This window comes from Siphateles boraxobius, unplaced genomic scaffold, assembly GCF_051911475.1.
Source record: "Siphateles boraxobius isolate OS27281-9 unplaced genomic scaffold, OSU_SipBor_1 25, whole genome shotgun sequence".
NCBI lineage: Eukaryota > Metazoa > Chordata > Actinopteri > Cypriniformes > Leuciscidae > Siphateles > Siphateles boraxobius.
Genome location: NW_027508866.1, coordinates 28,089,179 through 28,105,646, shown reverse-complemented (window position 1 = coordinate 28,105,646; position 16,468 = coordinate 28,089,179). Strand labels below are relative to the sequence as shown.

At 39.1% G+C, this 16,468-nt stretch overlaps 1 protein-coding gene across 1 annotated transcript in view; it reads right to left on the bottom strand.

The window, feature by feature from the left end:
- The window catches only part of aldh7a1 (aldehyde dehydrogenase 7 family, member A1), a 50,822-nt gene that overhangs the window by 10,151 nt on the left and 24,203 nt on the right, over positions 1-16,468 (bottom strand). Inside the window, exons 11-16 of the mRNA XM_077243441.1 lie at positions 14,359-14,453; positions 14,145-14,229; positions 13,411-13,517; positions 11,236-11,352; positions 11,052-11,149; positions 9,654-9,727 (exon numbers count right to left, since the gene is read on the bottom strand). Coding sequence (XP_077099556.1) covers positions 9,654-9,727; positions 11,052-11,149; positions 11,236-11,352; positions 13,411-13,517; positions 14,145-14,229; positions 14,359-14,453 — 576 coding nt within the window. The remainder of the gene's footprint in view (positions 1-9,653; positions 9,728-11,051; positions 11,150-11,235; positions 11,353-13,410; positions 13,518-14,144; positions 14,230-14,358; positions 14,454-16,468) is intronic.

Sequence of the window (16,468 nt, the reverse complement as noted above, 5' to 3'; positions counted from 1 at the left end):
TGGGCAATGGCTGCTCGCTGAAAACCGAGACCGGCTGATTTATATGAGATGTCCCAATCATAAGGGATGGGGAACATTCTTTTTTTTTTTTTTTTTTTTTTTTTACGCGCGAGCAGCGCTCCGGGCTGAAAAGCTTCCTGTAAGCGTGAGCGCGAGCACGAGACTTACAAGTGTATTTGACGCCCCGATCAAAATGGATGGGGAGCGTTTTATTAATGCCCTGCGTTTTGTGATAACACTTAAAACGCGCGGGCGGAGCCCGGGGGGAGGTTTGTGTTAGCAAGCGTGAACGCACTCTGGCGGGCACGAGACTTACATCCATAACCTGCTTTCTTTTGTGAAACTGACCCGGAGCCGAAAGCGCGGCGCGCGCGCTCTCGGTTCTGGGCAATGGCTGCTCGCTGAAAGCCGAGACCGGCTGATTTATGTGAGATGTCCCAATCATAAGGGATGGGGAACATTCTTTTTTCACTCTTTGACGCGCGAGCAGCGCTCCGGGCGGGAAAGCTTCCTGTAAGCGTGAGCGCGGGCACTAGACTTACAAGTGTATTTGACGCCCCGATCATAATGGATGGGGAGCGTTTTATTAATGCCTTGCGTTTTGTGATAACACTTATACACGCGGGCGGAGCCCGGGGGGAGGTTTGTGTTAGCAAGCGTGAACACACTCTGGCGGGCACGAGACTTACATTCATAACCTGCTTTCTTTATCGTGTAACAGAGCGGGCAGATAGTGGGCACAGACTTGTGGACACATTTCTTACATTCAACACTCGAGCGGCTTTTCTGCGCTTCATGAGAGTGTGCTCTGCGAGGTTCGGAGTGCTTATGTGTAGTGGTGAACACTGGGGCGTGGGCACTTTCATTACACTTACAACACCGACGGCATGAGCCGGACCAGACATTAAATACTCTTTTTGAGATTTTTCTGGGTCGCCGTGAAAACGGCGTTTGTGTGCAGGCGAGAGGGTCAACAAACCGGCTCGTTGGCTGCTAATTGAACCACTGCAGTAGCCTGTTTGAAGGGGACTGACAGGGAATAAACTTAAACACGCACGTCTTTTCGGAGGCGATGTGTCTGTTAGTAAGTTAAGCGTGAGCGCTCGTGAGCGGGCACGTAACTTACATTCTTAATCTGACATTATACTCACTTGAGATTTCTCTGGGTCGCCGCGAGGACGGCGGATGTGTGCAGGCGAGCGGGTTGCATTACCGGCTCGTTGGCTGCCAAATACACCACTGCAGTAGACTTATCTAAGGGGACTGACATGGCGAGACATTTCAACGGCGGCGCGCAAGCCCGTCCGGGTCGTGCAGAGAGCTCGAGAGGGCTCTGCATGACGCGCGAACGGGGACGCGAGGGCGGGGTAGCTCTCTTGTAACGTAAAGAGAGCTAGCCGCGTGCTCGGTGGTCAAGCAGAACTGGAACAGTGTTTGTACGAGGGCGCGCGCACGAGTAGTGGGCACGGGACCTACATGTAACACAGATGATGCCCGTCTGGGTCATGCAGAGAGCTCGAGAGGGCTCTGCATGACGCGCGAACGGGGACACGAGGGCGGGGTAGCTCTCTTGTAACGTAAAGAGAGCTAGCCGAGTGCTCGTACGTGTCCCTCGGCCTCATTCTCAGATGCGACGGCAGTGAGGCTCGTGAGCGGCAGCTGCGCGTCGGTGAGGAGAGGCGGGGGGTGTTGAAGGCTTCGAGTCGAGCCCGCAGGGTCGACAGCGGAAGCGCTTCACAGCCGGAAGTGCGAGGCGTCTTAAAAAAGACACTCGCTGTTCTTTTAGAATAGGTTTTAGAATAGGTTTTAGCAAGGTAAAGGATACGTCGCCGGATAGCGTAGCTCGCACGGATGGCTGAAAGTGGCGAAGACGGCCGGCTTCCTCAGCGCTCTCCTAAGCTGGCTGTCCGCTGTTCGACGGCGGCGGTGGCTTCTCTCAGATCCAGCGATGCGAAGAGCTCGCTGAAGAGACGAAAATCAGGGAAGTCAGCCTACAGCCCCTAGTGTTATACGCTAAGCCACGCCCATTCTGGCGGGCTGTGACGCTATGAAGGCGCGAGCGCCCTTCATTGGGTGTGACGTCACGCCGGGCTCACTGGTAGGCTGCAGCAGTTGCCCGCAGGGCAGCCAATGAGCACGCGAGATGGCCTGCTCTAGGTCTGCTAGCTGCTGCACTGCGTTGACAAGGAATACAAAATTAAGGATAATTTTTTGGCTTCAGTATCTCGAGAAGATGAATCTTTCCCGTAGCGTAAGCTAAACTTACGCAATACGAGAGAACCTCTCGTAAGAGAACTCATCACTACTTAGGAAGTTATAAAATTGGCTACATTCATTGTAAATTTCAGACTCTAAGCTTTCAAATGACACCTATTTTAAGTTGATCAAGGTAATATTTTTGAAAAATATTATTATTATTTTTTATCGAAGCTAGGTGGCGCCAGCTGGCCGTACACTCCGTTTTAGAGGGATTACTCAGCACTCGTTAAGAGTTGATCAAAGTGATTAGATGCATTAAAAAGCTGAGATTCTAAGCTTTAAAATGATACCTATTTTGTGTTATTCCATTTCAGTGGTTGCTTAGAAATTTGAATATGAATTTTTTTTCGCGGGGGGGGGGGGGGGGGGGGGCGCCCCGTTGCCCCCGGTACCGGGGGCGTTGGTTATTAACAGGTTAATGTAACTATATATAGTGTAAATGATAAATCAGATTTGAGATTTGTGCTGGCTACTGTATACAGGCCACCAGGGCACCATACAGACTTTATCAAAGAATTTGCTGACTTTCTATCAGAGTTAGTACTGGCTGCAGATAAAGTCCTAATTGTTGGTGATTTTAATATACATGTAGATAACGAAAAAGCAGCATTGGGATTGGCATTTAAAGACATTCTTAACTCTATTGGAGTCAGACAACACGTGTCAGGACCTACTCATTGACGTAATCATACTCTAGATCTAATATTATCACATGGAATCAATGTTGATGGCGTTGAAATTCTGCAGCAGAGTAATGACATCTCAGATCATTATCTAGTCTCGTGTAAACTTAATTTAGCCAAGGCTGCAAAGCCGACTCAGAAGTGATAGGTCTAACATATTTGTAACACTGTCACTAAAGATTGCTTTATCAATAATCTTCCTAATCAGTTTCATCGTCTCAGCATCCCAGATAGCTTAGAAGAATTTGATATTGCAACAGAAACTTTTACAGGGTATCTGCACAATTTTTAAAGTCAAATTTAAGGCTTTTTAAGACCTTTTTAAGACCCGAAGAAATCAAAATTTATACCTTACATTAGCGGTGCGCAATATTGACAAAAATGTCTCTATTTTCAAAGTTTTGTTGATAATATATCATTTGTACATGATATTTTACTGATTGTGTTTGTGTACTGGTACCATGGCTGGTTTAGGCCTGTTGTTGACCGCTGACTCACGAAGATATTCATATTTTTCATATTCTATGCAGTGGTCAGTTCACAGCAGTAACAGAAATTTAATGTTTTTATTAACGGCAATATTTGCAACCTTCAATTGATTCCAAGGGGCATTTTCACCTATATATGAACTCTTTTTTTTTTAAACTGAGAGGTATGCATCACCTTATATGTCAAATTCTAACATTCAAAATAAATTATATTAGAATAATAACACAGTATCACTGTTACCAGTTAAATTAAATCTTTAAATCAAAATCCATCTTTGCAGTGATGAGACACAGAAGCAGCATCAGAACTGGCATTAATATATTTAAAATTGCATAAATAAAGCTATGAGATAGTTTTTTTTAATTCAATTTCAATATTTAAATATGAACTGATTTCTAATTGTAACATTTTGGTACTTTAAATGTGAAATTAAAACCGCCAGTAGGCCGTGTCAAGTCTTAGGGAGTCATTAATTCAACCGATTTGTTCAAACGGTTGATTCATTCAGGAAAAATTGTTCATTGAATCATTAAAATGATTTGTTCAAAACGCAGATTTCAGTTAAAAAAAAAAAAATAAAAAAAATAATAAAATAAAATAAAAAAATAAAAAAAATCGCAGTCTGTTGCATTGAGACTCTGCTACGGTTTCATTTTGAAATTCTCCTCGGCGAAATAAAGGGAAGACAAACAATATTGACAATATTGTTTATGTAACACAATGTTCATTTATTGTTCATTTAACTTTTATATAAAATAAATATCACATTTGCTATTGTGCACGGGGAAAACAGCCCTCTTGCTGATGTGATATTGTATGATAAAAAAATAATATGATATAAATATAATACAAAAACTCATTTAGGGAACTGCACTGACACATCACGCAGTGAAAGCAAGCATGAGAGACAAATTCGATGTCAGCTCGCAGTGCCAATGATTTCAATATCATAATAGACAATACACATCGCACACCACTATACGCACATAAAGAATGAACTTACAATTGAACTGATATTGACCAACTTCTCATTCTCTCCTGCCGTTTCACGTGCAGGAGACAGACGTAATGCTGGCGCGAATGTGACGCGAAATGCACAAAGAACGAATAATAAATAAAAAAAGTACGCTATTTAGATAGTTTTAATTTGGAAAACATTTAGATATGTCTAAGTCAAATTGTCATCGAAAATTTAAGACCTTTCATTAGTGAAAATAAGACTTTAAGACTTTTTATGGCCTTAAATTTAAAAATTCTCATTTAAGACTTTAAGACTTCAGACCTGCAAACTCCTCAGAGTAAAAAAGGTGACAGTGTCGGGGGGGGGGGGGGGGGGGGGGGGAGGGGGGAGGGGGGACACTGAAGCGCAAAAGAAAAGCGAAATCTGAGCGCTTTATTAAACAGAAATTTGCTGTTGGTGTGTTAGCCTAAAACATGCTCGCCAGATTGTTTATCTAAATAGCCCTATGTTGTTAGAATTTACTGTTTACCAGGTTTTAGGTTTTTGGTAATTTCCTTGATTTAAATTTTTTTATTCTTTTTTTAAATGAAAACTAACATCATAAAGTATGATTGATATTTGTTTTTCTTTGAGCAATTCTGGAGCTATAATTGACTCTTCTTAGGAGCATATAAAACAAAACAGCTCCTTGGAAAAAATTAAATGCAATATTGTAGTATTTATAAATAAAGGTTTATTTTAGTTCAGATTAGTTTGAGGGCAGCAATTGTATTCATAATGTCAAAATAAAACCAACATAATATTACTTGAAGGCATTATAGCCTACTATTCCTGCCAAACTTCCATGGTTGCAGTTAGTGTTACTACAGTAAATCCATGGTGAATGTTGCTGATCTGTGGAAACTGGATAGTTAATTCATGGCACAATGTTTCTTCCCGGTTTCCACGTCAGTCCTGTTTGTTCCGTTAATAACGGAGAAATGTGAATGTTTCTCACTAGATCTCGCAGCAATGTTATTACTTCTGTGGCAAATTCAAATTCTTCCTTTACTTGATCTCTTATTAGCGCTGTGTAGTAACAGTGTCGCTTGATCAAGATCGGCTCGCGCTGGTTTGGTCCAAACTGATAAACGGTCCGTCAACCACATAATAACGAGCAGTTTCGTTCCACTTGCATTATGTTTGCCATTTGATGTTGGGCAATGTTGTGGTGGCTCCGGCGGATTATGAGCGCAACGCGGCTACATTTGAACACTAACGAAAAAGAAAGCTTCAAGCCCAGAAGTTTCCAAGAAACACCGCAGTAATGACTTTATGAACTTCTTCACTTATAAGATTGATAATATTAGGGACAAAATTATAACTATGCAACCGTCTACTACAGCATCACATCAGGGAGTGCATTGTAGTCTCTCTGAGGTAAAATTTGATTCATTTGTTGCCATAGGAGAGGAAGAATTTTGCAAACTCGTTAATTCATCTAAATCGACAACATGTATGTTAGACCCTATACCGACTAAACTACTGAAAGAGATGCTTCCAGAAGTCATAGATCCTCTTCTTAACATCCTTAATTCGTCTTTGTCTCTAGGATCATACCAAAAACCTTTAAGCTGGCTATGATTAAACCGCTTGTTAAAAAAAACGCAACTTGATCCTACAGAATTAGTCAATTACAGGCCGATCTCAAATCTACCTTTTCTGTCAAAGATACTAGAAAAGGCACTATCCTCACAACTATGTTCCTTTCTTGAAAGAAATGGTATCTGCGAGGATTTCCAGTCAGGATTTAGACCGCACCATAGCACTGAGACAGCTCTCATTACAGTCACAAATGATTTGCTCTTATTATCCGATCGTGGTTGTATCTCTCTATTAGTGTTACTTGATCTTAGTGCTGCATTTGACACCATTGACCACAATTGAAGTTTCAATCCGGTTTTCGAGCACTGCACAGTACTGAATCAGCACTACTGAAGGTTTTTAATGACATCTATCTGACAACTGATGCTGGAGACTCTATAATTTTAATGCTCCTAGATCTTAGCTCAGCTTTTGATATGGTGGACCATGATATTCTTCTGTCTAGACTCGAATACGATGTGGGGCTGAAAGGAACAGTATTAAATTGGTTCAGATCATATTTGACAGATCGAAGTTTCTCTGTTCGTTTTGGCTCCTCTATGTCCTCTGTTGCTCACCTTCGATGGGGGGTCCCTCAGGGTTCAATTCTGGCCCCTACGCTCTTTTCCCTCTATCTGCTCCCTTTGGGATCCATATTTAAAAAATATGGTGTGTCGTTTCACTGCTATGCAGACGACATTCAGATTTATGTCCCTATTAAACGGGCAGGAAAAAATTCACTCGAGCACCTTATGGCGTGTCTAGACGACATAAAGAAGTGGATGTCTGCAAACTTCCTAAAATTAAATGAAAATAAAACGGAACTCATACTCTTTGGTCCTTCAAAAAGTAGTTTTAATCACCTCCCAGAAGCATATACACTTTCTTTGCCAGTAAATACCTGTGTGAAAAATCTTGGTGTTTCAATAGATGGCTCCTTGAAACTGGATAAGCAAGTAAACTCAGTTGTCAGACCGTGTTTTTTCCAGTTACGTATGTTGACTAAAGTTAAGCCTTTTCTATGTCCCCAAGCTTTTGAAAGGGTGATACATGCTTTTCTGTCATCTCGACTGGACTATTGCAATTCTTTATATTATGGAATAAATTCAACTACTCTAACACGTCTTCAAATAGTCCAAAATGCAGCAGCGAGACTTTTAAAAGGCATTCGCAAACGGGAACATATTACCCCGATTTTAGCATCCCTCCACTGGTTGCCGGTTCGCTTTAGGGTTGATTTTAAAATTCTTTTATTTGTCTATAAGTGCCTAAATAACCTTGCTCCTCTCTATCTGTCTGAGCTCTTAGAGCATTACAATCCTTCCAGAGTTCTTAGGTCAGGCACACAGAAACTTTTATCTATACCACGGTACAGGTTAAAACACAGAGGTCAACGTGCCTTTGCCATTGCAGGCCCGACATTATGGAATAGCTTGCCTATTCACGTTCGTTCTGCACCTGACTTGTCAGTTTTCAAGTCACGCTTGAAAACACATTTTTACTCAATTGCTTTCAATAACCTGTAATTTGTTTTTAAATTTCCTTTTCTCTGTCTGTTGTGTTATATTATACTGCCTTGTAAAGCACATTGGACAGCCTGTCTGTATAAATGGTGCTATATAAATAAATTTTGACTTGACTTGACAACATTCTCTTATAGACTAGAAAACTATGTTGGCATTAGTGGAATTGCATTAGCAAGGTTTAAATCATAATTATCTGACCGCTATCAGTTTGTAGCAGTAAATGAAGAGATGTCTTATCAATCACAAGTTCAGTATGGCGTACCACAAGGCTCAGTACTAGGACCGCTGCTGTTCACTCTGTACATGCTACCTTTAGGATATATCATTAGGAAACATGAAATTAGCTTTCACTGTTATGCTGATGATACTCAGCTCTGTATTTCTTCCAAACCTAACGAAACTCACCAATTCACAAAATTATCGGAATGCATAGTTGATATCAAAAATTGGATGACTAGTAATTTCCTACTACTAAATTCTGAAAAAACAGAGATTCTAATTACTGGACAAAAAACACTTGATGGCTGCTCTGTTAAGTCTTCGTCGTCAGTTAGGAACCTGGGTGTGCTCTTTGATACCAATCTTTCATTTGAAAGTCACGTGTCTAGTGTCTATAAAACTGCATTTTTCCATCTTAAAAATATATCTAAATTATGTCATATGCTCTCACCGACAAATGCGGAACAACTAGTTCATGCGTTCATGACATCAAGGCTAGATTATTGTAATTCTCTACTGGGTGGTTGCCCTGCACGCTTAAACTACAGCTAGTTCAAAACGCAGCCGCTAGAGTTCTTAACAGAACCAGGAAGTACGACCATATTAGCCCGGTTCTGTCAACACTGCATTGGCTCCCTATTAAACATCGTATCAATTTTAAAATATTGCTGATTACTTACAAAGCACTAAATGGTTTAGCTCCCCCGTACTTGAGCGAGCTCTTAACGCATTATAGTCCTTCACGTCTATTGCGATCTCAAAATTCTGGCCAGTTGATAATACCTAGAATATCAAAATCAACTGCTGGCGGTAGATCCTTTTTCTATTTAGCACAAAACTTTGGAACAATCTTCCTAACATTGTCCGGGAAGCAGACACAGTCTGTCAGTTCAAATCTAGACTAAAAACACATCTCTTTGGCCTAGCATACACATAACAGACTTCTATAATTCAATGTGAGGCTGCATAGTTTAGATCAGCAGGAACCAGGAACACTTCCCATAAATCCTGATGTACTTGGTACATCATAAGAAGGATGGCGTCTACGCTAATATTAGTCTGTTTATCCCGAGGTTTACCGCAGTCCGCCGTATCCAGGTTTGATGAAGGACCTGCGCCTGGACACGACGACAACGCAGCCCTGAAGTGTCAACTAGTCTCTCCACTGTGAAGGCCTCCTTCCCTTTACCTCTGTACAGATAAAACGTTGTCCGGATAATACCGGTTCGCGTGGCTACGCAGACGCGACAAATTTATGTATTATACATTTAAGGCCAGACAACTAGTTTGTTGAGCGTTGATTTGTTAAAGACTACACGCCTCAATAAATATATATTCAAACTGAACACGTGATGCGCATGTGTGCGCTGTTTGCGTTCTCGCAGGTTTGCATTTTTGAGGTTTGCGCAGAGATAATGGATAATCATTTGAACCTTTGAGCCTATTTGAGGGAGTGCGTTCTCGAGACCCCAGGCTCTGTTTGTGCGGATGGGCGGCCGAAGCATGTTAAAAGGTTTTCTGTTAGAACGGTGTCGTGTTAGCGGCCGCTAAGTTAATAACTAATGGTCTTCACAACTGAAGGGAATCAATCAAAACTAACTTTAGATGAACAATAAATTCATCCTAATGCTGTTGTTCAGCCTAAACAATCTGTTACGTTATTACTACTATAACTGTAAAGATGCTTTGAAACAATCTATGCTGTTAAAAGCGCTTTATAAATGAAGGTGACTTGACATTTTGCATTTCTTCAATTGGTGGTGGAACGTCTACGGTACTTTCAGCATGCCCGACTGCAATAAGGCTGATCCCTTATTGCATCCCGATCCCATGGTCAATGTTCATGTTCCTGCGGTGCACAGAATGGTGTGGTACTGATGTATTGATACGCACCAAACGCTCCTCCGATCTCAGCGCCGCTGGTTGGAATGTTGACGTTCACAATGCCGCAGTCAGAGCCTTTGGGCCTGTAGTTAGACAAACAACTCTTACACATTCATGAACTCAGCAAGTTTTATATGAAGACACTTCCATAACATTCGATTTATTTATCTATGCTAGGGCCATATAATTTACGCAATGCAGAAAAAGTGGACGGAATCACAGAATCCAGTCATAAAACGGAATTTACTGTATAACACAGAATTTGTAAAAAAATTTATGAATAAATAAAAGCAGGTCAGTACACTTCAATCAAATCGCGATATAGACTAGTGTGTGTTAATATTAAAACCACAAAAAGACTATTTCAATAAGAATCCTGCATGTTAAGTATGAATTATGAATAAAGTAAATAAAAAACTTCACACCCTGATCATGTTTTCAAGAGTACTGTTGTGTGCAATAGATTCTGTTTTTGCATTGAGCTGTGTTACAGTACTGTACATGCAGAATTTACTATAGATTTATACTCTTCATATGAAACTCACAAACTTAAATGCCTAATCCTCTGCAGAGATCTAAGAAGATCCATTACTGTAAAGTTTCTAAAAATATTCATTGGCAGTTATGAAACAATTTTCAATTGTTTTGCTGTAGTGTGTAATGATGTGTATAGTGTTCACATTTTTGAAAGCTTCGAGCTACTCTTTTGGTGTGAAAGTTTGAGTTTTGAAGTGAGAAGGTGTGGTTGTGTTTATGTAGCTTTAGAAAAGGGTGTTGTGTTTAGACATTAGGGAACATGGAGGAAACGTTTGTGAAATGTGTTTTAGCATTTGAGAAAAACTGTAATTATACATGCTTTTTGATTATAAAAATTTAATTAAACCATTAAAATGGAATCCACAAAACTTAAAATGGAAAACACAGTATTTGGTATAAATGGAATTTGACAACAAAAATAAATAAATTCATAAAACATCCCTAAAAGTCCCCAAAAAATGTAAACAGTATAATAAAAAATTTAAAAACTGAATCGATAAAAAAAGTTAAGAAAATAAAACTATTTTTGGGAAAAAATTTAACGGATTCCATAGGGCCCTACTATGCTGGAGTCTTAACTAAATACAAACGTCTGCTTCTGTCATGCTCATTTTGCTATCTAGCTAGCTTTCAGTAAGCCGGTGAAATGCCGTGTGTGTGTGTGTGTGTGTGTGTGTGTTAAATGAAACCGCACGTCTGCGCCATTCATTCCCTCGTGTGACGTTGTTCTATGGAGGAGTGTTAAGGGCGCAGCTTGATTTTGGCCTTGTGGCTCGGCAAGTTTGTTACCCCTGGCTCGCACTGTCCCGACTGTGGAAAAGCAGCTATTGTCAAGGAAATTGGAAACAAAAAGCTATATTGCACACATACCCTAACCAGCGGAACACTCTGCCCATATCTTTAGTGAAGATACTGCTGGAGAGCCCTTGTTTCACTTCATTATTCCAGGCAAATGCCTCATCCTCTGTCTAAAACCAGAGTAAAATATGTTACATGAAAAATATTAATCATATATTATAAAGTATGCAAAATAGAATAAAATAAAATATCACACCTTGAATTTAAGCACGTAAAGGATAGGCACAAAGGTCTCTGTGTGAACTATGGGAGAGTCGTGTCGCAGTCCGGTGATAATAGTGGGTTCCACATAGTTACCTGGGCGATCCATAATCTGCCAATCAGATGTCAGTGCTCAAGTTCAATGCATCATCCAGGTCATGAAATTAAAAGTTGCAAAGGTTTAACTTCACAAACATGCTTAAATAACAAGAGATCGAATTTAAAATTTTCAAAGCAGCAACATGAAACATGAGTATCCCGTTGGTGAGCAGTAGATCATGCTAGGACAGTGCTTATAGATGTTACTGTAGGTTTGATAGCAACCTCTTTTGATTGTCACATTAACTGCGTTTGCTATTTCACCTTAAAAACACTGCAAACACATGCTGCCTGTTTCTGATGCTTAAAAAGTAATTAATATGTTCATTACCTCCAGTATTTAGTATTGTGCTACTGGGGGAATGTCCTGCTGTTCTAAAAGTAGGCAGCCAGGTATATAAATGTTTATTTTGTTCAGAAAATGTCCGATGGTTTGTCTAGATGAGACTCTTATTCCTCGGCTGGGATCGTGTCGAGACTTAGAAGCTGCACTGAAGCTCACATTTGGATCTTCAACCCGTTGGACCCCACTGAAGTCACTATATGGGGAAAAATCCTGGAATGTTTTCCTTTAAAAACCTTAATTTCTTTTCAAATGAAGAAAGATATGAACATCTTGGATGGTGTGGGGGGGGGGGGGGGGGAGTAAATTATCAGGAAAATTTTATTCTCAAGTGAACTAATTTCAAAAGTTTGTTTCTGTCGCTGTCAATGTTGTTTTTGGAAATTACTTTAAAAATGCAGTTGGCTCAAAAATCTGAGGGGGCTCAACAGGTGCTGTTTGAATGGGCATGAAGCTTCTGTGAATGCATCTACAATGTATGGTGTGAGATGTGCGTTTCACTAACTGCGTTTACATGAGCATATTTTGTTTGATTTAATCCTGAATAATTCCAATTGATGACTTGAATTGTGATTAATCAGTATGGAAGAGCCGCATCTTTAAAATGAATAATATTTTAAGCATTTAAATTGTCACATGTTGTACATGCAAAATTAGGAAATGCGAATGTAAACTGTATTTGCAGTCGCGTTTCAAACGTATAGATCAATATGCTTGCGTAGACTTCAGTGAAATGTGCACTGGTTTCTCTCCGCGTTCTGATCTGATGATCAAGTCTCATCGACAATAAACGCAAGCGCCATCCAGCGCATTTACATTAAATGTGATTTATATATGGATAATTTCACGTGTTTCCGTGTCAAAGTGTCTGTTATTAGATCTGTTGAAAATGTGGTTTCTGGTCATGTGTGCCAAGACATTTTAGAAATCCGACCAGACGATGTTTCACGGTCATGCCCAGGATAAAGAGTATGTATGGTCACACAATATATACATAGTTAGGGTGATATTAAATTACTTAAAACGTGATAAAAGATTTTGGCCAGTGCCCATCTCCAAGTCATTCATAAATGTAGACAAATACAAATATACATAAATGTGAAAAATAAATGTGGGGAAAAAATACAATTATAAATAAATTAGGAAATTAAAGTATAATACTCATTTATTGTAAAACATTTTTTTACATTTCTTTGTATATTTATTTATGTTTTATTTTATATTATATTTCCTTGTATATTTATGTATGTATTTGTTTATTTATTATGTAAGCTTTAGAATTCCATACTAGACTGCTTGCTAGAAACAGAAAATTCTGTACTCTGGCACTTATGCAGTATTTTATCATGCTATAATCTGTGCTCTAATCCATTATTGTCACTATAGTCGCACAATTTCTGTTCTGTTGATCGTACCCAAAATTTTAAAATCCACAAAAGGAGGAAGAATAGACTTTGGAATACAGAATAGTCTTTTTAGGATTGTTCAGGACACACTGTCATTGGTTCTTGCTGATACGTGATATTGGCTTCCTGCAGTGAAGCGCAAGAATGCAGTAAGAATTTGCCTCCTATGTGATGCTAAAAAAACATCATCCAGGATAAGAGCATTGGCTAAAGGCCTAAATGTAAACTGAATATCTTTAAAGGGCTAAAAAAGGCATCCTGATTGAGAAGCACTGACCTAGAGAGAAAGATCATATTCACACTAACATTAACGAAATGTTACCTTTCCCCCGCACACCAGAGTGCCACCCTGCTGCTTTGCTTGCTCTATGGCCGCCACATACTGATGAACAGCCTGTTTGGTGTGCAGAGGTCCGTAAAGAGTCTTTGCTGTTACCAAATGCAGAAGAATTAATGCATGTTTGTATTTCAAACAGACACATAACACATTGGGTCTCATGCACTACACGTGCACACTAGGTAGGGGCATTTTTCAATAAAACTATTTGAATACTGAAAATGAGGATTGCACATTTGTCGTTGTTGGAAGATCTTGCTGCACATGCACTCAGGTAAGAGTGCATCTTTAGGAAATGTGAAAGGCAGTAAAGCTTTCCAGTAGCTCAAACAGTAGAGCGTTGCCGTTTGCAACGCCAAGGTCATGGGTTCGATTCCTAGGGAAAGCAAGAATGTAAATGTGTACCTATAAATGCAATGTAAGTCGCTTTGGATAAAAGCGTCTGCTAAATGCATAAATGTAAAGGAAAGGTTGTGCAGAAGGGCCTTATGTTGAGAAGATAGTGCAAATAACTAACCCAGAGCATGGAGTCACTCATTTAGAATACTCCAAATTATTTTTTATAGATTTATTAAAATCAGAACAAGGTTAAGAACAATTTCATGCATGTACGCACATGTAAATTAGGTGGAAGTTTTGGGTGAAAAGTTCCCCTGTGAACTATGTATACTTCACACAATTATTAGTGAATGAGACCCATTATTCTCTACTGAACTTACGGTCCCAGGGGTCACCGATGCGGATCTGCTTGTAAGCTTTAGCGATTCTCTCCACTATCTCATCATGTACACTTTCATGCAGCATCTAATTCAGCAGGACAGCAGATTGAAAAACAATCAGATGAAGGGATGGAAAAAATTAGAAACTAGTAATTAGAAAAAAAAAAAAAAAACATGGTTAAACTAGTGCTTCACTTTAGTACACTATACTAACCAATCTTCTGGTAGTAGTGCATCGCTGGCCAGCCGTTCCCACAGAGGCAAAGACAGCAGACGGCACAACCAGATTAAGATCAGCGTCCTCAAACACTGCGACAAAAACACTATGCAATGACTCCATGGACAACATAAACATGGAAAGACTTCCTTGAATGAATAAGTGATGTGATTCCTTATAGACATAGTAATATAGTACATATTATTGTCATTTAAATATTATAAATGTTTTTTTATACAGTAAAACCTTTTACACTTCTATCCCATTACAGTTACTGTTCTCATGTAAATATCATTACTTGCTATATCAGTAATATGTCAAGTAATTATTGTCAGTTTAACAAGCTAAATTTAATATCCAACAATAAGAACTAAAACGGCGCAAGCCTTTTTAGCCTGCGTTAGCCTGCAAGCCCACTTTTGAAAAATCCCCAGATATGGCATACCAAAACTAAAACACATACAGTTCATGAACCCTTTGTACTAAAAGCACAAGTAGGATCTCATTTGAAAGCTGAGACCTGGCAGTTTATTGTAAATGTAGAATTATTATCATAATGAAAAAATAGTTATAAGTAGCTTCAAAGTTTTGTAAAGTTATTAGAAATTTATTTATGAAATATCTTCATAAAAATAATATTGAAGTTGGCATTGTATCAATCTATGAATGCACTGCAGCTAAAGCCACATGTCTGACCATGTTATATTTAAAATCTGAAGATGACAAGTCTAAAACTCTGTATTTAGTTAAATGTTTTTCAAGATTATGTCATATGACTATATTTTGATTAGACTCTAAAATGCAATGTGATGTTTGTCATCTTCTAAGCATCTATTCAGTATAGTGTCTCTATTGTTTTGTGGTGCAAACGAGCCCCATTCAGTCTCAGTCTGCCCTGCACACATTCACACCTCTCCGGCCTGGTTATGGCTCTAAATACGTTTTTCTTTTGTCTTCATTATAATTACTAACGACTGGCTATTCACGATGTTTTAATCCCTAATTTCTTTTTTCAAAGTTCTCAGTTCACATTTGAAACTGTATCAAATGACCTTCTTGAAAAAAGAAACATTTCAGTAAGCATTCCTATTTAGAAAAAATCATAAAAATAACAGCTAGGTGGCAGGTGCACCTAGGCCTAGCTAGCATGTTAGCTTAGCACAACCTCAATACACGACAATTTATGAGATTAAAACCATGTTTGTGCTGCAAACTTACTTTATAGCGCAAGTCGAGTGTTTTAAATAACCTTCTGTGATCTGATTTGGCTTCAGATAAAAAAATCAGACAGAAAATATATTATTTTATAGTATTCTGCACAATGATAAAGTCTATTTCGATTAGCATTACATTGTAAATATAATCTATTATTATTAAAATATCTGACATGGCTCGAAGAACACGGGTAAATCAAATATCATTGCAATTATGTTTATTGTCTTCAAAACGTCTTTATCTGCATGTTACAGCGATCTCTGGAAGCTTTGTATGGTCAGGGACGTCCTGGGATGTCACATGATTATGGCTCTTCTTCGTGTGTTCCGTATATGGACTGTATGTGCACACGGTGCCCTCAGGCTGCCAGTATGGATTGAAAACACAGTACATCAGAGTATTAAGCGCTCGTAATGATTACATCGACCCATTTGGTTATACATTCAATAAATATTATTCCTGGCTATATAAATCTGATGTAAACCTATGAGAATCTATCAATATTTCTCCAAATCTGCACATTTTTGAGCTAAAAGCCCTGAGGGACGTTGTTTTGTGAAGCGCTGTCATGACGACCTCACAGGAGTTTTTTTCTGAATGAGAGCGGCTGACGCGCATAATTCATATTAAAGGTATCGACACATTTTTTGATTACATAACTCCTGACACAAATTAAAACATAACTGTCACTATAAAGTTTCTCAGAATACAATAGTGGTCAAATACTGAAACCTGAGTCTTATATCTTTTTAATGATGTATAGTTTGTCAAGGTAATAACTTTAAATCTGATAGTAACTTTGAACTATTTAAACAAAAACGCTTCAGTGTGCCGGCGCTCTGGCAACGGTTAACAGGTTAAAGAGTTTAATAATGTATTTTTTCCTGCTTTG